Consider the following 22,608-nt stretch of genomic DNA (forward strand, 5'->3'; position numbering starts at 1 on the left):
TAAGGGACCAACGTTCACCCTAGCCAGCCTCTTCCTTTTCATATATTTATAAAAACTCTTGCTATCCTTTTTTATATTAAGCGCTAGCCCAGCTTCATAGTTTCTCCTACCCTTCTTTCTCCTCCTCCATCTGCACCAGAAACTCCACCATACAATGATCACTCTCCCCAAGAGGATCCTTCACCGCAAGGTCCCTAATTCTACCCGCCTCATTACATAGCACCAGATCCAAGATAGCTCGCTCCCTCGTCGGCTCCAACACACACTGTTCCAGGAAACTATCCCAGCAGCATTCCAAGAACTCCTCCTCGAGCCCACCGCGTCCCACATGGGTCGACCAATCTATATGTAGATTGAAATCCCCCATAACTATGGCCGTCCCATTCCTGCACGCCGCACTTATTTGCGCGTTAACAGCCCGCCCCACCTCCAGATCATTATTCGGGGGCCTATAGACGACACCCACCAGCGTCTTCCTCCCTTTGCTGTTCCTAATCTCCACCCACAACGATTCCACTTTCTGCTCCTTGGCTCCAATATCATCCCTTGCTCCCACCCTGATGCTATCCTTAATCAGCAGAGCTACGCCCCCCGCTTTTCCCTCCCGCCTATCCTTCCTAAACACTTGATACTCCTGGACATTCAGCTCCCAGTCCCTGTCACCTTGCAGCCACGTCTCTGTAATGGCCACCAGATCATATCCATTTGTGCTGATCTGCGCCACCAACTCATCCACTTTATTCCGAATGCTTCGTGCATTCAGATAAAGTGCCTTCATCCCAGCCTTCACCTGGACCCTATTTGCCGTAACGCCACCAACCTTACTCACGCCCCCTACTCCCTCTATTACAAAGAACAAAGAACAACACAGCACGGGAAACAGGCCCTTCGGCCCAACGAGCCCGCGCCGCCGTCCCATTGTCTCAGTGACCTATTCATGATTTTAGTCTACACCTAATGTGCGAGGATTATCCAATATAGGGACAATTTGTTACCCAATCAATCAGCCTAAAAGCACATCTTTGGGATGTGGGAGGAAACCGGAGCACCCGGAGGAAACCCACGCAACCACGGGGAGAACGTGCAAACTCCCACAGACACAGGCCCAAATCCATGTGTCCGCACAGCAACAGAGATAGTCTCTGAGCTGTCATGTTGCCCTCAAGATGGTCCAGTTTAAGCACACTAACGACATGAAGCAATAGGCAACTCCCGAAGCAACGTCCAAGAGCAGCCCACTACAACCTGCCGCATGCATGCCCCTTGCTGGTCAACAAGGTGGACTTAAATGCCTGTGGAGACAAAAAATTCATTATTAAACAGGCAAAGACTGTAACATCCCTGAGGCAAAAAACGTAATCCCAAGCCTACAATGTTTAGTAAGGCCTGCTATATCCCCCTATATGTAGACCGCTCATGTGGCTGTCTAAGTGTCTCTTAAACAACCCTAGCGTGCCTGCTTCCACCACCTTACTCGGCAGTGCATTCCACACCCCCACTACCCTTTGCGTGAAAAACTGCCCTCTAATATTTGTCTTATACCTAGCCCCCCTCACCCTAAGCCCGTGACCCCTCGTTCTATCCATTTCTAATAGCGGAAAAAGCTTACCACCATTTACTCTATCTATCCCCTTCATAATCTTATAAACCTCTATTAGATCCCCCCTCAGCCGACGTCTCTCAAGGGAAAACAGCCCAAGTTCGTTCAATCTTTCCTCGTAAGACAGCCCTTCCATACCAGGCAGCATCCTGGTAAATCTCCTCTGCACTCTCTCCAGGATCTCTACATCCTTCCGGTAGTACAGCGACCAGAACTGGACGCAGTACTCCAAGTGAGGCCTAACCAACGTTCTATACAACTGCAACATCAGACTCCTACTCTTATATTCTATACCCCTTCCCTTATTGGGACATCCTCAGCCTCTTCCCTTACCTGTATCCTCTCCTTCACTTTAGACCCCGTAATGTCACCTACCCTCGCACCCTCCCCCCCCCCAATTAGTTTAAAGCCCTGTCTACAGTCCTCTTTACTCTATTCGCCAGCACTCTGGTCCCAGCACGGTTCAGACCAACCCCATCCCGCCCAAACAGGTCCCACCTACCCCAATACTGATGCCAATGCCCCATAAATTCAAACCCATTCCTCCCACACCAATCCCTGAGCCACCCATTCACTTCCTTAATCCTTATTCCTTAATCTCGGTGAAGCCTCAATGGCCTCCCTTCACTTCAGCGGGTTCGGGCCACTAGCTCCCTGCAAGTGGGGAGCTATACTTAACCCAGATGGATTGAGCCAGTTCTGGCAGGTGAGGAGGTGCTTGTGGGCCCACTAACGACTATTTTAAATGTTAAAATTAAAATTTAAATAAATTATGCAACCCCTTGCCAGAAATTGGTGCAAAGCTGATGGCACCGGAAATCTGGCTGCCAGAGACTCGCAGAGACCTTGGCGTCCAATGGGGAGCCTGCGAAACAGCCTCCACTTGAGTCTCCCAGCCCGTGTGCTACAAAAGCAGCGCAGCTGGCTGGGAGAATTGCTCCCATACCTCTGATGAAATGTGGAATAAAGGGCAATGGGGAGCAGGCAGGAAAGTGGAGTTGAAGCCAGATAAGATCAGCTATGATCATGTTAAACGACAACACAGTTCAAAGGGCTAAATTGCCTACTCCCACTCCTAATCCCTATGTTCCTATGAACCATGACACAGATAATGTACCCATTAACTATAATCTCATTGAATGATGGAATAGGCTAAAGGGGTTGAATGACTTTCCTATGTAGTGAAAAGGTTTAAGCTAATTTTTTTACCATCTTAGCTATAATAGAGTGCTTGTTATGTTAATAAAAAGGAAATAAGTAAAATCAGTTGTCAAATCCCAGGCCACTTGTCTGCTTATACAAGGTTCTGTTCGCTCTAGTACCTAGTTGTCAATATTATTTCACATTATGTGCATTACTATTGCAAAGATATATATTAGAATAACAGATGTGATCATGTTCTTACCCATCACTGCCATGCTATCTAATTGCTCTCTGGTGAAGATAATCGGATTATTAATGTCCCCAGGCTTCTGATTTGTCATACAAAGCAAATCTTCAATTTCCTTTTTCACTGCTTTCATTGCTTCAGGAGACCTGCAGATTATGTAGAACCAGATAAATGATGGTGTGAATAATGCGTCAGCAAGTATGATAATTTTCTATCCAGTTATTAAAAATCTGATGCATTCCCTGTCACCAAACCTTAGCGGTCCCAGAATTTGCTACAAAAAAAAGACATGCTAATGACACATCTCATTATTAGTGCAAATTAACCAGCATCTTGTGGCGAGAAAGAATTGCAAATCGCCACAATTTGTTGCACAAGTTGCACTGCTCCATCACCAGCTTTACAGAAATGGAATCTCCCCCTAATCTCCCTGTCACTTTCATGAAGTTGCTACATTTTCAGATCAATTGAAAATCCAGTTCAAAAGGTTCAGAAATTAAAACCTTAAGCATCATCACCAGCAGTCCCTTGTTTAACATCATGATGACTGGTAATGTCTGCAATCTATCTCTCTGGCCCAGAAACTGAACAATTAATAAACAATTGGGAGGCGGTGGTGTAGTGGTATTCTCTCTGGACTGGTAATTCAGAGACCCAGGGTAAATGCTCTGGGAAGCCCAGTTCGAATCCCACCACAGCAGATGATGAAATTAGAATTCAATAAAAATCTGGAATTCAGAATCTACTGATGACTATGAAACCATTGTTGATTGTTGTAAAAGCCATCTGGGATTAACTAATGTCCTTTAGGGAAGGAAATCTGCTATCTTTACCTGGATTGACCTACACATGACTCCAAATCCACAGCAATGTGGTTGACTCTTAAATGCCCCCACGGATGGGCAAGAAAATACTGGCCCAGCCAGCACCATTGAACAAATAAGTACAGAGTTTCATTCTTCCGTAGTGAGTTGTTTTAGGATATTTTAATAAAATTATTTTTCTTACTTTTCCTGTCCATCACTTTTTATCTCACTTAATCCAATCATTCACTCCCTTTATTTATTTTCTTTAAATATCTGATTTGTCCCCAAATTCATCCTCTCTTAACTTGCCATCCTTTTCAGACCATCCTCTGTCTAGTTCTGAATTCTTAATTCCATTGGTTAGGGAGATTCACTCAGAGAAATGCTTTGAATAACTGGCTCTCAAAAGCCATAGTTCCAGCTCTTCAGTATAACTGATCAAAGGCTTTCAGCTTGTCACTGAAAAAGCCCCTTCCATTGTACATTCACCTTGGAAACTCTGGGATGTTGCTGATAAAGCTGGAAAGGCTAGGATTCAGGCTTGAAACATTTCTTAATTGCCCTTTTAACTAGTTGAAACATTTCCATATTTCCTACCCAACAGATCCAAGGCAGGATTCCCACTCACCTTCAAATCTCCCTGGGGAGAGCCAGAATTAGGTAGAATGATGTCAGGATCTTGATCCAATGTCATTTTTTGGGACTTTACTGCTCCACACACACACACACACACACACACACACTGGAATCTACCTTTAGAAGACTGGGAAAATGGTTGTGAACTTGTGGAATACCTTAGAGTTTGTGATTGCAGCAGAAAACATGAAAAAAATCCTTGTCTTCACCACTCACACAGTATTCTGGCAGAGCAGATTGCCCATCATTATAGTACCTGCCTGATTTCACCCTCTTTACAATGGACAGGCTATCCATTGCAGCAGGTGACTGACAAGCGGTGAAGGTTAAAACAAAACATTCCTAAGTCAGCATGAATTCATTAGAAAGCTGGTTGAAGCAAAGAGGCATAAATGATTATGGCAGTAAAACAGACAGATTATGTTCTATGTTCAGGTTTAAAATTGCTACAAGTGGATCAAACTTCTATTATGAAAGTTGAGAGTAACAGTACCTTATTAAATAATAAACACTCCAAAAGGTAGCTGGAAGCGTATTAGCCTGTGAAGCCCACAGCATTACGACATGAGTCTTCCCCTTGCTAAGTTCATCAAGTGCAGGTGAACGATCAAGAACGTTCATTCTTTCCTCTATGAGGTCAGATTTATTGTCATTTTGCCGTAGGTTATTGTGCAATAATGCTTGTGCTAGGGCCATTCTTGATTGCCTGGCAGCTTTGACAAACAGTAATGGAATGCCACTAGCTAAAACAGGAAATAAGTTGTCAAACACTGTAAAATTCTTCATGATAGACTGAATGGCAGCATGCTGTGCCTTTACCTTTTCAGTATTGTTTTCTTTCATTGCTTTTTCATTTTTTCCAAAGAGTGTTAAATACCCAGCTTCAAACATTAACCTGTATGAAAATGCGTAAAGGCTTTCGGTGGTCCATTTGCTGGCATCTAATGATTTCGTGTTTTGTAACATTACAAACTGAAGATTTTCCATCATACTGGAAGTCAGAGGGCCCAAGGAGAATCCCTGTAGGGTCCTGTTGAAAATTTGATGTATCTCTTCATAGTTGACCCCATATTTAGCATCAGTAAAATCTACATGACCAAATACCTGTGGAAGACAAAATGGAATATTGTTTTGTATTATACAGGGAATTTCAGTGAAATCAATATTTACCATTAGCATTCTTGCTTATCGTAGCTCAGAAAGAACTGCATTTATCTCAGTATAAGCAAAAATACCACTTTTGCGAGCAATGCATACAGAATGGGAGCTGTCTTTAACACATTACTGTTTTGTGCTGCATGCAGTCTACACTTCCTGCTACCTCAGAAAAACAGCCAGCATAATCAAGGACCCCACACACACTGGACATACTCTTTTCTGCTTCTTCCATCAAGAAAAGGATACAAAAGCCTGAGGTCATGTACCAACTGACTCGAGAATGCCTTCTTCTCTGCTGCCGTCAGACTTTTGAATGGATTTACCTTGCATTAAGTTGGTTTTTCTCTATACCCCAGCTATGACTGTAACACTACATTCTATACTCCCTCCGTTCCTTCCCAATGTACGGTATGTTTTGTTTGTATAGCACGCAAGCAATAATACTTTACATGTGACAATAATAAAATCAAAACAAAATCAGGGAAGAATAGCTAAAATCAACTATTCTGAGCCTCTCAATGCTTAGCTCACAATGTTACCTCATGTCACACATGCTAAACTGCTTTTCTTCTGTTTCCAATTAAAAATTTACCAAATGTTAATTTACAATGAAGAAGTCAAAAGATTTCTTTTGAACTAACAGTGTTTGGTTCACTGATTTAAAACACTAATCGCTGCGAGGTTGGAAATCACAGGAGTTTCCTGTGAGTTGAATAAACTAATTCTATACTAAGAAACAACAAATTTATTTAAAAAGAACAGCTGAAAGCAGATTACAAGGCAAAAAGGGGAAGGCATGAAAATGGAGGCATTTATAGGCTGTGCGAGACAAACAGCACATTTGAAAAAATGACTTTGTAGGAGGTTTCTGAAACTAGGAAGAGGTTAACTGGTGAAAGTGTTTTTGTAAAACCCCTACAGTGCAGAAGGAGGGTATTCGGCCCATCAAGTCTGCACTGACTCTCCAACAGAGCACTTTACCCAGGCCCACCCCGCTCTATCCCTGTAACCCCCCTGCTAAACCCCCTAACGAACAGATCCTTTCCCAAAGAGAATTTCAGAAAGAATTTTACTACAACAGTAAGGTTGTCCTCTGATGGTGGAGTGGAAGGAATGAGAACAAGCAGTAATCCACACTCAGTGAAACTGAGGGTGGTTCCCAACCTTTTCAGTAACATGGCACACTTCAATGAGCCAAACAATTCCAACCCACACCCTTTATTTTCAGCTGAACTGATTACTCATGAATGTCACATTTACTAAGGTTACGGTCTTACTAGAAATGTTTGCAATTCTGCTACAAGCTTAGCCGCCAGGTAAATAACCTCTTGAGCTCACACTCGTACACTCCATCAGACGTTGGGTCTGTTTCATGTTTTGTTCTTTAAAGCACTTGAAGTACTGAATATCTTTGTTTGCAAGATAGATGTTTTGTCTGCAAATGGCATTTTAACTTGCTTGTTACCGCCACAGTGTTTGCCAACTTCCCTCTGCAGGTGAGACATTCAGGTAAGGGGCAAGCGGCGTCTCCCATCCATGAAAATCCAAAGGCCAGGTAGCTCTCATTATACTGTCTCTTGACATTTTTTCCTTTTTATTTTGGGGTTCAGATGTTTAAACAATGACTGAATAAGCAAGAGAATCAAACGTATTCATTTCTTCTTAGATTAGGGGACATAAAGTAGATATAGCAAAGAAATGCAGTTAGTCAATTTTGCTGCATCCGCTAACTTGTTTTGTTTTATGAAAAAGGCATGCAAATGCCATTGCTTGGTTTCTATGGTGGCCAGTAAAAACTATCACATCACCTCAATTTCACCCTTTGGCCACCTGCGTTTAGAATGTTCACATTTTGAAATCGAAAGACTGATAACCTCACTTTTAAAATATTTGATAATTAATATTCACAAGTTTTATGAGTTGTAATTTTGGATGGATTGAATATTGTTTAAGATGAAACATAGGGGACGATCTTGCCAAAACAATTCTAAGTATCGAATGAGCATGTTAATGGGAGAGAATCACACTGTTTTTTTAGACAAGTTAAAAATTGAATCTTACCTCATTCTGTGAAAAAATAATGGCAGGTCTGTTTCCCACCAGCAGGGAGAGGAGCCTAGGCTCACCAAAATTTGGCAGCTTGCAACAGAGGGCACAATTGCACATGTACCAATCTCTGTCTTGTGAACATCGTCACACCTCCCCTTTTCTTTTGTTCCTAAAATACAGGTACTTTTCTCTTAAACTAAGTTTCAGCTACTCATCTGTTAAATTTCATCTCATTGGTATAATTAATTAATCTTAAACTATCAAACCATGCTTAAGTTTTGGTGATGAAAATTTATTTAGTATATATCATTTTTATGTTAGAGTAAACTTTTAAGTGCCAGATGCCATGTAACTTTAGGGGGGAGGGGGGGCGAAAAAAAACAGGAGTGAACTGAGGTTGTAGTTAGGACAATTTGCACATTTGGGCTCAGTGAGCCTACCATTAGATGTAAATAGAAACGAAGGCTGAATTGCCCCAGGGCTACATAAGAACATAAGAACATAAGAAATAGGAGCAGGAGTAGGCCATCCAGCCCTTCGAGCCTGTCCCGCCATTCAATAAGATCATGGCTGATCTGTCGCTGCTCAGTTCCACATTCCCGCCCTCTCCCCATAACCCTTAATCCCCTCTCCTATCAAAAACCCATCAACCCGCGTCTTAAAAATATTTAGCGAGGCAGCCTCCACCACTTCAACGGGCAGAGAATTCCAGAGATTCACCACCCTTTGAGTGAAGAAGTTCCTCCTCAACTCCGTTCTAAACCGCCCCCCTTTTATCTTGAGGCTGTGCCCCCAAGTCCTACTGTCTTTTTTGAGCGGGAAGAGTCTTTCCACCTCTATCCTATCCATCCCATTCATCATCTTATACGTCTCAATGAGATCTCCCCTCATTCTTCTAAACTCTAACGAGTACAAGCCCAGTTTATTCAGTCTCTCCTCATAGCTCAACCCCCTCAACTCCGGTATCAGCCTAGTAAACCTCCTCTGCACTCCCTCCAAGGCCAAAATATCTTTGCGCAGGTGCGGCGCCCAAAACTGCACACAGTACTCCAGCTGCGGCCTCACCAATGCCCTATACTGCTGCAGCAAGACTTTTATATTCAATCCCCTTCGCTATGAAGGCCAGCATCCCATTCGCCTTCCTGACCACCTGCAAGATGGCTTTTTGCGACTCATGCACAAGGACCCCGAGGTCCCTCTGCACTGTCGCCTGCTGCAGTTTTTCGCCCCGTAAGTAATAGTCCTTCCTACCATTCTTCCTACCAAAGTGGACCACCTCACACTTGCCAACATTAAATTCCATTTGCCATTTCCTGGCCCATTCGCCCAGCCTATCTAGATCCTTCTGCAGACTCTCCACACCCTCCGCACAATTTGCCGTTCCACCAATCTTGGTGTCATCAGCAAATTTCTACACCCTACACTCGGTTCCCTCCTCCAGATCATCTATATAAATGGTAAAAAGCTGAGGCCCCAGCACCGACCCCTGGGGCACTCCACTAGTCACCATCCGCCAATCCGAATAGCACCCGTTGACCCCCACTCTCTGCCTCCTATTTGACAACCAATCCTCTATCCACTCTAACACCCTACCCCCAACTCCATGTCCCTCGACCTTCTGCAATAACCTCTTGTGAGGTACTTTGTCAAACGCCTTCTGAAAATCTAGAAAGACCACATCCACCGGCTCTCCTCTATCCACCGCCCTAGACACATCCTCATAGAACTCCAGTAAATTTGTCAGACACGACTTCCCTTTAATGAAACCGTGCTGCGTCTGCTCTATCAAGCAATTCCCTTCAAGATGCCTCGCAATTTCCTCCTTAATGACAGATTCTAACATTTTACCTACCACAGACGTTAAACTAACCGGCCTATAATTCCCCGCCTTTTGCCTGGCACCCTTCTTAAACAACGGCGTAACATTAGCCGTTTTCCAATCATCCAGCACTTCCCCAGAATCCAGCGACGTCTGGAAAATAACCACCAAGGCATCCACTATCACCTCCGACATTTCTTTCAGAACCCTCGGATGCATTCCATCCGGTCCTGGGGACTTGTCCACAATCAGCCCCTCCAGTCTGTCGAGCACCGCCTCTCTAGTAACAGTAATGTCATTAAGACCCTCCAGTCCTACCACCTTTCCATCGCTAACACCCGGCAAATTATTCACGTCCTCCTCCGTGAAGACAGAAACAAAAAAGTTATTCAATACCTTAGCCATATCCCCATCCCCTACCACTAGCTCCCCTTTCTCATCCTCTAAAGGACCAACATTCACCCTAGCCAGCCTCTTCCTTTTTATATATTTATAAAAACTCTTGCTATCCTTTTTTATATTAAGCGCTAGCCCAGCTTCATAGTTTCTCCTACCCTTCTTTATCAACTTCTTTGTCAATCTTTGTTGACATTTAAACCTCTCCCAATCCTCTTCTCGCCCACTACTCTTAGCTACTCTAAATTCCTCCGCTTTTAGTTTAACACTTTCCTTCACCTCCTTCGTTATCCACGGCTTATTACCTCTCCTCCTACTATCCTTTTTGACCATCGGAATAAATTTCCGCTGAGCACCAAGAAAGATCTCCTTAAAGATCCTCCACTGCTCCTCAACAGACCCTCCCTCCAACACGCTCCCCCAGTCCACATTTGCCAATTCTTCTCTCATCCTACCGTACTCCCCTCTATACAAACAAAGGACGCGTGTCCGGGAACCCACTTTCTCCTCCTCCATCTACACCAGAAACTCCACCATACAATGATCACTCTCCCCAAGAGGATCCTTCACCACAAGGTCCCTAATTCTACCCGCCTCATTACATAGCACCAGATCCAAGATAGCTCGCTCCCTCGTCGGCTCCAACACACACTGTTCGAGGAAACTATCCCGGCAGCATTCCAAGAACTCTTCCTCGAGCCCCCCGCGTCCAACATGGGTCGACCAATCAATATGCAGATTGAAATCCCCCATAACTACGGCCGTCCCATTCCTGCACGCCGCACTTATTTGCGCGTTAACAGCTCGCCCCACCTCCAGATCATTATTCGGGGGCCTATAGACGACACCCACCAGCGTCTTCCTCCCTTTGCTGTTCCTAATCTCCACCCACAACGATTCCACCCTCTGCTCCTTGGCTCCAATATCATCCCTTGCTACCACCGTGATGCTATCCTTAATCAGCAGAGCTACGCCCCCCGCTTTTCCCTCCTGCCTATCCTTCCTAAACACTTGATAGCCCTGTACATTCAGCTCCCAGTCCCTGTCACCCTGCAGCCACGTCTCTGTAATGGCCACCAGATCGTATCCATTTGTGTCGATCTGCGCCACCAGCTCATCCACTTTATTCCGAATGCTTCGTGCATTCAGATAAAGTGCTTTCATCCCAGCCTTCACCTGGACCCTATTTGCCGCAACGCCACCAACTATACTCACGCCCCCTACTCCCTCTATTATTGGGACATCCTCGGCCTCTTCCCTTACCTGTACCCTCTCCTTAACTTTAGACCTCGTAACATCACCTACCCTCGCACCCTCCCCCCCCCAATTAGTTTAAAGCCCTGTCTACAGTCCTCTTTACTCGATTCGCCAGCACTCTGGTCCCAGCACGGTTCAGACCAACCCCATCCCGCCCGAACAGGTCCCACCTACCCCAATACTGGTGCCAATGCCCCATAAATTCAAACCCATTCCTCCCACACCAATCCCTGAGCCACCCATTCACTTCCTTAATCCTGTCAACCCTACGCCCGTCTGCACTCGGTTCAGGCAGTAGCCCAGAGATAACCACCTTGTCGGTTCTACTTTTTAATTCCATTCCCAGCTTTTCATACTCCCTCCCCAGATCCTCAGTCTGCATTTTGCTTACATCGCCGGCACCCACATGTACCACAACGACCGGATTCTCACCCTCCCACTCCATGTTCCTCTGCAGCCCAGCTGCGACATCCTGGACCCGAGCACCAGGCAGACAACACACCCTTCTGTGCACTTTGTCATTGTGACAAAGGACAGTGTCAATACCCTTCACCCCACTATCCCCAATCACTACTACGTTCCTCTTCCCCCTCTCTTTGCCTATGTCCTGCTGCAGCACTGTACCGTGTGCAGTTTGCTCACCAACCTCACCTGCCTCGTTCTTGTCCAGCCTGGAAGCAAGAACCTCAAACCTGTTATGCAGATTAAGAGGCTGAGGCCTCCGCTCCTCACCCCCCTTCCTCCTCCCAGCAGCCCCCTCTTGTCCCTGACCCTTAGAGTTAGCCAGTCTAGGGGGGGTGGATGTCACTTGCACCCCATTGACAATGGCACCCTCTCTCCCCTTGATGAGCCTCAGTGTCTGTAGCTCAGAGGCCAGCTCATCCACCTTGAGCTGGAGCTCCTCCAGCAACCTGCACTTACTGCAGACACGGTCACTGGGATGGACCCTGGGGTCCACCAGTTCCCACATCATACAGAAACCACACATCACATGCCCCTCCATTATTCACTGTAGTAGTTTTGAAAAAATTTTTTTTTTGTTTTTTTTGTTTTTCAAACGAACTCACCTGGCCTTTTTTCCTTCCAGCCCTTTTTGATATTAAGCCCTAGTAGCTCACTCTGCTTCCCACTCATTCCGCTGCCCGCTCAGACGCTGCCCGCTGTCTACACCAGGCCTCCTTTTAAACCTGGTGCTGATTTAAAGCTGATGGCCCACAACTGCCTGTTAACCACTCCCTCAGAATTCTTAAAGCAGTAAATACAATAAATAAATGCTTTAAACAGTTCTACAAAGAACAAAGTGCTTTAAACTTATTTTAAACAGGTTTTTAACAGGTAAAATCTTAGGTCTCTCTCTGCTCCTTCACTCGTCTGCTCCAGCAAACAATGGATGGATGCCAGGGCTTCTGCTTAGGTTCTTGAGGAGAAATCGGAGGAACTCTTACCATTGGTCAAGAGTTGCAAATATTAGGTAGGAAGTATTTTAGTTGTGTTGATTCTAGGTGTATCTACTGGAGTTAAATGTTGCAAATGCTACTTGCTAAAGGGATATACTGTTGGTGTGCACAGTGAGGACTCGCACAGGACACTTACTTCAGTGAGTGAGGGGTGTTGGGGCAGGGGAGGCAGCTGTTAGGAGAGTGAGCTAGGAGTAGGTAATTGCTCGGAAGTTAGTGATTACATAGGTTATTGTCAGTTAATTGTCAGTTTGAAGAGTTGCTGTAAGAACTAGTATCAGGTTTAGTTAGTGGCTAATATAATTGTCACAAGGTTGATGTTTGCCATGAGAGAGAGAGCGGAATTCTCCCATCTAGGGACTTAAACCTGTGGTAGGGGTGTGAACGTGGAGTGTTTCCCACTGCGGAGGCCAGTGTTGGAGTCACGAGATTGCTTGCTACAGCTCGTAATAAAGGCTGATTTAAAACACTGAAACCCACATCTCTCAAGGGGAGCAAAGAGCAGAGTTTGCTTTTTGCACAGTTTCTTTTTCTCCCTAACATACTTAGGCAATGCTTCAGAAAACAAGCAGGATCCCTTACCCTTCTTGAAATCTTTATTGCAATGGTCTGGAAATCAAGATCTTTTCCGTGTCGAGTTACAGAGCTGTATGAGAAGGGGTCAGTGATGAAAGTGATGAAATTTCCAGCTATTTTACATGTAAAAGCATCACCGTATTTCTTCTGGCGAATTTGCAGAAATTTCAGAGGATTTGTACCAAACTCTAAAGCGCAACCGAAGTATGGAATCCAGCCATTTTCAACTGGAGGCTCTCCCTCTCGTCTGTGAAAAGGAAACATTGAAATAAAACAAGAGAAATGCATACTCACTGCACATCTTTCAACTTAGGAGACAGGTAGGTAAACACACAAGAAAATTCACCTCAATTGGAGTATTTAGGAAGGCTGCTGCTAATTTTTTAATGTTAAAAAATGTGCAATCCAACCAGCTTTAGGTTGCTAAGTGTGCCAACAGAAATTTGTTCAAACAAACTATTGCACAAGGCATTCATAAGTTTGAGCCACTGGCTGAAAGCTGCCACATCAGGGCAGCACGGTGGCACAGTGGTTAGCAAAACTGCCTTTCAGCTCCAGGGACCCGGGTTTGATTCCTAGTTTGGGTCACTGTCTGTGTGGAGTTTGCATGTTCTCCTCCAGGTGCTCCGGTTTCTTCCCACAGTCCATTTTGTGTATGAAAAAGAAATGAACAAGTGAATGAACAGAACAGTGTCAGTGTGCTGCTGAGGGCTATCTTTTGAAGATCTCATGCTTTTTTTGAAATTGGTAAGACTTGTTGAATGCAATCTACTGGGGAAGGCAATGAGACAAGACTGTGCATTCGGTTCCTGAGTTTGTCATTGTTCCTCAAATCAAAAGTTCTCTTCCTCTTGTCATCTAAATACAGAATCCATGATTGGAGAAGCAAAGATAGGGAAACCTATGACTGGATGGGCTAGATGAGTTATTCTAGTCATTCCCATTCATCACTATACAAGAATCTTTCAACTGCACATAACTCTTTATGAATAACATCTCCCAAGAGGCCAAGAAGAAGAAATAGAAAATTAAAGGACAGGAGTGTGTCTCTGCTGATAAAGAGACCAGAGCAGGCCTGAGGAAGCTTTCACTTAGCTTCACACTGGCTCAGACCCAGCCAAGCCACTTCCAGGGAACTGGAATGTTCTTTTAGCGGTAGAGTTATCTTGATCGAGGTGAGTACTGTGTACGGGGTCAGGAGAGAAGGAAGCTCAGACAATGGCAAGTGAATGGGATTCTCCTCCTTCTCTGTCTCTGTCTCTCTTCCCCCGCCCACACACACACACACACACACAACCCTGTACTCTTTCCATTTCACAACAATGAAACAATGTGAGCTGCAGCATGGAGGTGGTTTTTTTTTAATATATAGAATGGGTAGTCAAAATATGTAAAACAAAACCTGAAAGGTGCCTTTGAAAGCTGGATTGAGGCAACTGAATGTTTCCTTCAAACATGTATTTATTGTCATTCCGTACATATGCAAGACATCTGAGCCACTCACCAGAGTCAATGTCACCATTGTCAGTGTTATAAATAACTGAGGAGATCAAATTAACAATATAGCATGATAATGTTAAAATAAAATCTGTACTGTGCCTTATTTAATAATCATGGTTACCTATGGGGTGCACTCAAACTAAAACTCCTTTCTATTGTTGCTGCTCTCAATACTAATGACTCACCAGACTGCATATATATTATTTGTAAGCAGATGTCAAGAATGGGCATTATCATTTTACTATGATCTTTGTGATTGTTGGGTAAATTGACTGGTAAATCTCAAAAGGACAAAGGTAATATGTATGATTGAGGGGGGAGGGAGAAAGTTAAAGGGAAAGTTTTGTGGGGATAGGTAAGGGGCCTAGAAAAAGGAGAGCTCCAGGGCCTGTGATTTCTTTCTCTGGCCCTTGATTGAAGTGGCACCTGGAACTGATCAAATGGTCCCAACTGCAGTGTTAAAGAAGTTCTTAAACCTCTCGCACTTAGTGTTGAATATGAGGGTGGATACTCCTGGAATAGTGGAAAGTTTTAGCAAATGTGTAAATACTTAAGCAGATGCTTAACCACAGACGTTAAATTCCATCTGATACTTTTTAAGCCATTGCCCACCTTGTCAATATTCCCTTTGCTGTTTCTTTGGAACTATTAACTACACTCTCTATTTTGATATAATTTGCCAATGACAATTGCCGTCCCCTGGGTTTTTGTCCAAATCATTAGAACACACTGAACAGAATCTTCCCAGTATGCTATCCTGTGGACATCACAACCCTATTTCAATTACTTTGTAAACTGCTTTAACTCCTCTGCTTTCTTCCGTCTAACCAACTTTAATCCCGTTTGCAAACACTTACTTCCAAATGACTTAATCTTCTATGATAATCTTGCATGTGGTAACTTGCAAAATACTTCTGTAAAGTCCATGTATGTTCCAGTCACTGTACTTACACTGTCTATTACGTCAAAATCTCTTTGGATCTGTGTACATTGATAATTGTTAAAGCTGAAGGTTTTATTTACCTTGAATTTCTACACCTTCCCTTGTGATTTAGATGGTTTCTAATTTACAATATATCTTAATTTTGCTATTTCTGTTCTAGTTCATTTGTCAATATTGCTGCAAACTATTTCAGTTCTCTGTAACTTCTAGGCCAAGTGGCTCAAATGTTGAAGAATTTAAAAAGGGACATTTAATGAATTTTGTGACTCATTTTTAACTTTGTCATTATAACAGTGTAAATGATAGAAAAGAGAAAGAAAAAACTTGCAAAATATCCTTATGCAGCTCGACGAGGGAGCGAGCTATCTTGGATCTGGTGTTATGTAATGAGGCGGGTAAAATTAGGGACCTTGTGGTGAAGGATCCTCTTGGGAAGAGTGATCATTGTATGGTGGAGTTTCTGATGCAGATGGAGGAGGAGAAAGTGGGCTCCCGGACATGTGTCCTTTGTTTGAACAGAGGGGAGTATGGTAGGATGAGAGAGGAATTGGCGAATGTTGATTGGGGGAGTGCGTTGGAAGGTAGGTCTGCTGAGGAACAGTGGAGGATCTTTAAGAAGATCGTTCTTGGTGCTCAGCAGAAATTTATTCCGATGGTTAAAAAGGATCAGAGGAGGAGAGGTAATCAGCCGTGGATAACGAAGGAGGTGAAGGAAAGTGTTAAATTAAAAGCGGATGCGTTTAGAGTAGCTAAGAGTAGTGGGCGAGAAGAAGATTGGGAGAGGTTTAAATGTCAACAAAGAATGACAAAGAAATTGATAAAGAAGGGTAGGATAAACTACGAAGCTGGGCTAGCGCTTAATATAAAAAAAGAATAGCAAGAATTTTTATAAATACATAAAAAGGAAGAGGCTGGCTAGGGTGAACGTTGGACCCTTAGAGGATGAGAGGGGGGACCTAGCGGTAGGGGATGGGGAAATGGCTGAGGTCTTGAATAACTTTTTTGTTTCGGTCTTCACGGAGGAGGATGTGAGTAATTTGCCAGGTGTTAGCGATGGAAGGATGGTAGGAGTGGAGGGCCTGAATGACATTGTTACTAGAGAGGCGGTGCTCGACAGACTGGAGGGACTGATTGTGGACAAGTCCCCAGGACCGGATGGAATGCATCCAAGGGTTCTGAAGGAAATGGCGGAGGTTATAGTGGATGCCTTGGTGATTATTTTCCAAGCATCGCTGGATTCCGGGGAAGTGCCGGAAGATTGGAAAACGGCTAATGTTACGCCGTTGTTTAAGAAGGGTGGCAGGCAAAAGGCGGGAAATTATAGGCCGGTTAGTTTAACGTCTGTTGTAGGAAAAATGGTAGAATCCGTGATCAAGGAGAAAATAGCGAGGCATCTTGAGGAGAATTGTTTGGTAGAGCAGACGCAGCACGGTTTCGTTAAGGGGAAGTTGTGTCTGACGAACTTATTGGAGTTTTATGAGGATGTGTCTAGGGCGGTGGATAGAGGAAAGCCGGTGGATGTGGTCTTTCTTGATTTTCAGAAGGCGTTTGACAAGGTACCTCACAAGAGGTTATTGCAGAAGGTCAGGGGTCATGGTAGGGTGTTAGCGTGGATAGAGGATTGGCTGTCAAATAGGAGGCAGAGAGTGGGGGTTAATGGGTGCTATTCGGATTGGCGGTTGGTGACTAGTGGAGTGCCCCAGGGGTCGGTGCTGGGGCCTCAGCTATTCACCATTTATATAGATGATCTGGAGGAGGGAACCAAGTGTATGGTGTCGAAATTTGCTGATGACACCAAGATTGGTGGAACGGCAAATTGTGCGGAGGGTGTGGAGAGTCTGCAGAAGGATCTAGATAGGCTGGGCGAATGGGCCAGGAAATGGCAAATGGAATTTAATGTTGGCAAATGTGAGGTGGTCCACTTTGGTAGGAAGAATGGTAGGAAGGACTATTACTTAGGTGGCGAAAAACTGCAGCATGCAACGGTGCAGAGGGACCTCGGGGTCCTTGTGCATGAGTCGCAAAAACCCAGCCTGCAGGTGCAGCAGGTGGTCAGGAAGGCTAATGGGATGCTGGCCTTCATAACGAGGGGGATTGAATATAAAAGTAGGGAGGTCTTGCTGCAGTTGTATAGGGCGCTGGTGAGGCCGCAGCTCGAGTACTGTGTGCAGTTTTGGTCGCTGCACTTACGCAAGGATATTTTGGCCTTGGAAGGAGTGCAGAGGAGGTTTACTAGGCTGATTCCGGAGTTGAGGGGGTTGAACTATGAGGAGAGGCTGAATAAACTAGGCTTGTAGTCGTTAGAGTTTAGAAGAATGAGGGGAGATCTCATTGAGACGTATAAGTTGTTGAATGGGATGGATAAGATAGAGGTGGAGAGGCTCTTCCCGCTCAGAAAGGACAGTAGGACTAGAGGGCACAGCCTCAGGATAAAGGGGGGCGGTTTAGAACGGAGTTGAGGAGGAACTTCTTCACTCAAAGGTTGGTGAATCTCTGGAATTCTCTGCCCGCTGAAGTGGTGGAGACTGCCCTGCTAAATATTTTTAAGACGCGGCTTGATAGGTTTTTGATAGGCAAGGGGATTAAGGGTTACGGGGAGAGGGCGGGAATGTGGAACTGAGCCACGACAGATCAGCCATGATATTACTGAATGGCGGGGCAGGCTCGAGGGGCTAGATGGCCTACTCCTGCTCCTATTTCTTATGTTATGTTCTTATGTTCTTACAGAGAACAGATTACTTAATGATTTTGATTGGACCTTATCCGTTATGCAAGTCAAATTAATCTGAAAATAGGCTTTCTTTAAAATAAATGAAGTCCTGTGACTCGTCATAGCTTTTTTGGTCATCGGCGGTGGAACATTAATTAAATCAAACTTAAATAGGTGCATTAGGTTAATGAGAAAATGGACTTGCCTCAATAAATCATAAATCATATGACACAAGGAAAGAAAATAAGGTCATCCCAATACTACCTTTAGGAAATAAGGTTTCAGAATAACATACAAGGGTAGTTAGATGGATTGAAAGATGACAGATGGAATTCAAAGTGGATGCACTTCGGAAGGACAAACATGATATCGTGCAAATGGCAAGTGTTTGGAAAGTGTAGGTGAGCAGAGAGAACTTGGTGCCCATATACAAATCCTTAAAAGGTGACACAGCAAGTTGATAAGGTGGTTAAAAAAGTGTATTGACAACTTATGTTTGTAAATAGAGTATAGAAATAAACAGGTAATGTGAGAATTTTGTAGGACACTGGCTTGGCCTCAGCCAGAGTATAGTGGACAATTCTGAACACCACACAGCAGGGAAGGTGAAAATACCTTAAAAAGGGCAGAGAGGAGATTTAGTTTAGTTTATTTGTGTCACAAGTAGGCTTATATTAACACTGCAATGAAGTTACTGTGAAAATCCCCTAGTCGCCACACTCTGGCGCCTATTTGGGTACACAGAGAGAATTTAGCATGGCCAATGCACCTAACCAGCACATCTTTTGGGCTGTGGGAGGAAACTGGAGCACCCAAAGGAAACCCTTGCAGACATGGGGAGAACAAATGGACTCTGCACAGACAGTGACCCAAGCCGGGAACTGAACCTAGGTCCCTGCCGCTGTGAGGTAGCAATCTAACCACTGTGCCACCATTTACTAATAATGAGGAAAGTTTTCAAAAGTTACATATATTTCCTTTGGAACAGAAAGGCTAAAAGGTGGCTTAATAAAGATCTTTAAGAAGATGAGGGGTTTTGACAGAGCAGGGAGATACAAAAATCAGTCTCCCTGTTGAATGGGTGATGTATTTAAGAACACAAGAACATAAGACATAGGAGCAGGAGTAGGCCATCTAGCCCTTCGAGCCTGCCCCGCCATTCAATAAGATCATGGCTGATCTGTCGTGGCTCAGTTCCACATTCCCGCCCTCTCCCCATAACCCTTAATCCCCTCTCTTATCAAGAACCCATCAACCCGCGTCTTAAAAATATTTAGCGAGGCAGCCTCCACCACTTCAACGGGCAGAGAATTCCAGAGATTCACCACCCTTTGAGTGAAGAAGTTCCTCCTCAACTCCGTTCTAAACCACCCCCCTTTTATCTTGAGGCTGTGCCCCCTAGTCCTACTACTAGTAATAAATCTAGGAGATCAAAAAGGAAATTTTCTTTTTCACACAGAGTTCTCAGGATTTGGAATGCTGTATCTGAAAGGTGGCAATAATTGTTTCCATAAATAATTTTAAGAGTGTTGGACAGGTAATTAAGAATGAAAAGCCGGCAGTTAGGCACAAAAAGCTGGGATGTGGGACTAAACTTGGCTGCTCTTTCAAAAGACCAGTACGGACATGACAGACTGAATGGCTTTCTTCTGTGTCATAAATTCCCATGAATCCACAAGTACGTTGCAGCATATCAGGAATTCTTAAAGGCATTTCCCTCCAAGTTTTCCCCTGTCCGTGAAGACAGACAGAGAAGATGGCTCCTGGGTTGGCAGCTCCCTCAAAAGTTATTTACTGTCTACCCGTATCCATGGACAACTGCTGTCATCCTTTGCCCTTTCTTCTCCAATTTCTTTGTTTATTCTGTTTCAGTTGTTCTTTGTTCGAACAGTCGTTGCATTTTAGCTATAACTAGAAAGTGGTTGCTCCTTTCCCTTTCTTGTCCTTCTGAAATGTCAAATACCCTTGAATAACAAAGTCCCAACCATGGTCACTTTGCACCATGTCTCTGTAATGGATATCATATCAAAGAACATAAGCACTAGGAACAGGAGTAGGCAATTCTGCTCCTAGTGCCTGTTCCACTATTCAATACTGTGATAATCATAAGAACATAAGAAATAGGAGCAGGAGTAGGCCATCTGGCCCTTCGAGCCTGCCCCGCCATTCAATAAGATCATGGCTGATCTGTCGTGGCTCAGTTCCACTTTCCCGCCCTCTCCCCATAACCCTTAATCCCCTCTTATCAAAAACCCATCAACCCGCTTCTTAAAAATATTTAGCGAGGCAGCCTCCACCACTTCAACGGGCAGAGAATTCCAGATATTCACCACCCTTTGAGTGAAGAAGTTCCTCCTCAACTCCGTTCTAAACCGCCCCCCCTTTATCTTGAGGCTGTGCCCCCTAGTCCTACTGTCTTTTTTGAGCGGGAAGAGTCTCTCCACCTCTATCCTATCCATCCCATTCATCATCTTATACGTCTCAATGAGATCTCCCCTCATTCTTCTAAACTCTAACGAGTACAAGCCTAGTTTATTCAGCCTCTCCTCATAGCTCAACCCCCTCAACTCCAGTATCAGCCTAGTAAACCTCCTCTGCACTCCCTCCAAGGCCAAAATATCCTTGCGCAGGTGCGGCGTCCAAAACTGCACACAGTACTCCAGCTGCGGCCTCACCAATGCCCTATACAGCTGCAGCAAGACCTCCCTACTTTTATATTCAATCCCCCTCGCTATGAAGGCCAGCATCCCATTCGCCTTCCTGACCACCTGCTGCACCTGCAGGCTGGGTTTTTGCGACTCATGCACAAGGACCCCGAGGTCCCTCTGCACCGTCGCCTGCTGCAGTTTTTCGCCACGTAAGTAATAGTCCTTCCTACCATTCTTCCTACCAAAGTGGACCACCTCACACTTGCCAACATTAAATTCCATTTGCCATTTCCTGGCCCATTCGCCCAGCCTATCTAGATCCTTCTGCAGACTCTCCACACCCTCCGCACAATTTGCCTTTCCCCCAATCTTGGTGTCATCAGCAAATTTCGACACCCTACACTCAGTTCCCTCCTCCAGATCATCTATATAAATGGTAAATAGCTGAGGCCCCAGCACCGACCCCTGGGGCACCCCACTAGTCACCAACCGCCAATCCGAATAGCACCCATTGACCCCCACTCTCTGCCTCCTATTTGACAACCAATCCTCTATCCATGCTAACACCCTACCCCCAACTCCATGTCCTCTGACCTTCTGCAGTAACCTCTTGTGAGGTACCTTATCAAACGCCTTCTGAAAATCCAGAAAGACCACATCCACCGGCTCTCCTCTATCCACCGCCCTAGACACATCCTCATAGAACTCCAGTAAATTTGTCAGACACGACTTTCCTTTAATGAAACCGTGTTGCGTCTGCCCTATCAAGCAATTCCCTTCAAGATGCCTCGCAATTTCCTCCTTAATGACGGATTCTAACATTTTACCTACCACAGACGTTAAACTAACCGGCCTATAATTCCCCGCCTTTTGCCTGGCACCCTTCTTAAACAACGGCGTAACATTAGCCGTTTTCCAATCTTCCGGCACTTCCCCGGAATCCAGCGACGTCTGGAAAATAACCACCAAGGCATCCACTATAACCTCCGCCATTTCTTTCAGAACCCTCGGATGCATTCCATCCGGTCCTGGGGACTTGTCCACAATCAGCCCCTCCAGTCTGTGGCGCACCACCTCTCTAGTAACAGTAATGTCATTAAGACCCTCCAGTCCTACCACCTTTCCATCGCTAACACCCGGCAAATTATTCACGTCCTCCTCCGTGAAGACAGAAACAAAAAAGTTATTCAAGACCTTAGCCATATCCCCATCCCCTACCACTAGGTCCCCTTTCTCATCCTCTAAGGGACCAACGTTCACCCTAGCCAGCCTCTTCCTTTTTATATATTTATAAAAACTCTTGCTATCCTTTTTTATATTAAGCGCTAGCCCAGCTTCATAGCTTCTTCTACCCTCCTTTATCAACTTTTTTGTCAATCTTTGTTGACATTTAAACCTTTCCCAATCCTCTTCTCGCCCACTGCTCTTAGCTACTCTAAATTCCTCCGCTTTTAATTTAACACTTTCCTTCACCTCCTTCGTTATCCACGGCTTATTACATCTCCTCCTACGGTCCTTTTTGACCATCGGAATAAATTTCTGCTGAGCACCAAGAAAGATCTCCTTAAAGATCCTCCACTGCTCCTCAACAGACCTACCTTCCAACGCGCTCCCCCAGTCCACATTCGCCAATTCTTCTCTCATCCTACCATACTCCCCTCTA

The 22,608-nt window shown here is 44.6% G+C and overlaps 1 protein-coding gene across 1 annotated transcript in view; it reads right to left on the minus strand.

Annotated features, from left to right (window-relative positions):
- LOC145346654 (cytochrome P450 7A1-like) overlaps window positions 1-22,608 on the minus strand; it is a 43,128-nt gene that overhangs the window by 15,191 nt on the left and 5,329 nt on the right. Inside the window, exons 2-4 of the mRNA XM_080194195.1 lie at window positions 13,151-13,391; window positions 4,926-5,536; window positions 3,006-3,136 (exon numbers count right to left, since the gene is read on the minus strand). Coding sequence (XP_080050321.1) covers window positions 3,006-3,136; window positions 4,926-5,536; window positions 13,151-13,391 — 983 coding nt within the window. The remainder of the gene's footprint in view (window positions 1-3,005; window positions 3,137-4,925; window positions 5,537-13,150; window positions 13,392-22,608) is intronic.

This window comes from Carcharhinus amblyrhynchos, chromosome 8, assembly GCF_965287045.1.
Source record: "Carcharhinus amblyrhynchos chromosome 8, sCarAmb.v2.hapA, whole genome shotgun sequence".
In the NCBI taxonomy this organism is placed as follows: Eukaryota; Metazoa; Chordata; class Chondrichthyes; order Carcharhiniformes; family Carcharhinidae; genus Carcharhinus; species Carcharhinus amblyrhynchos.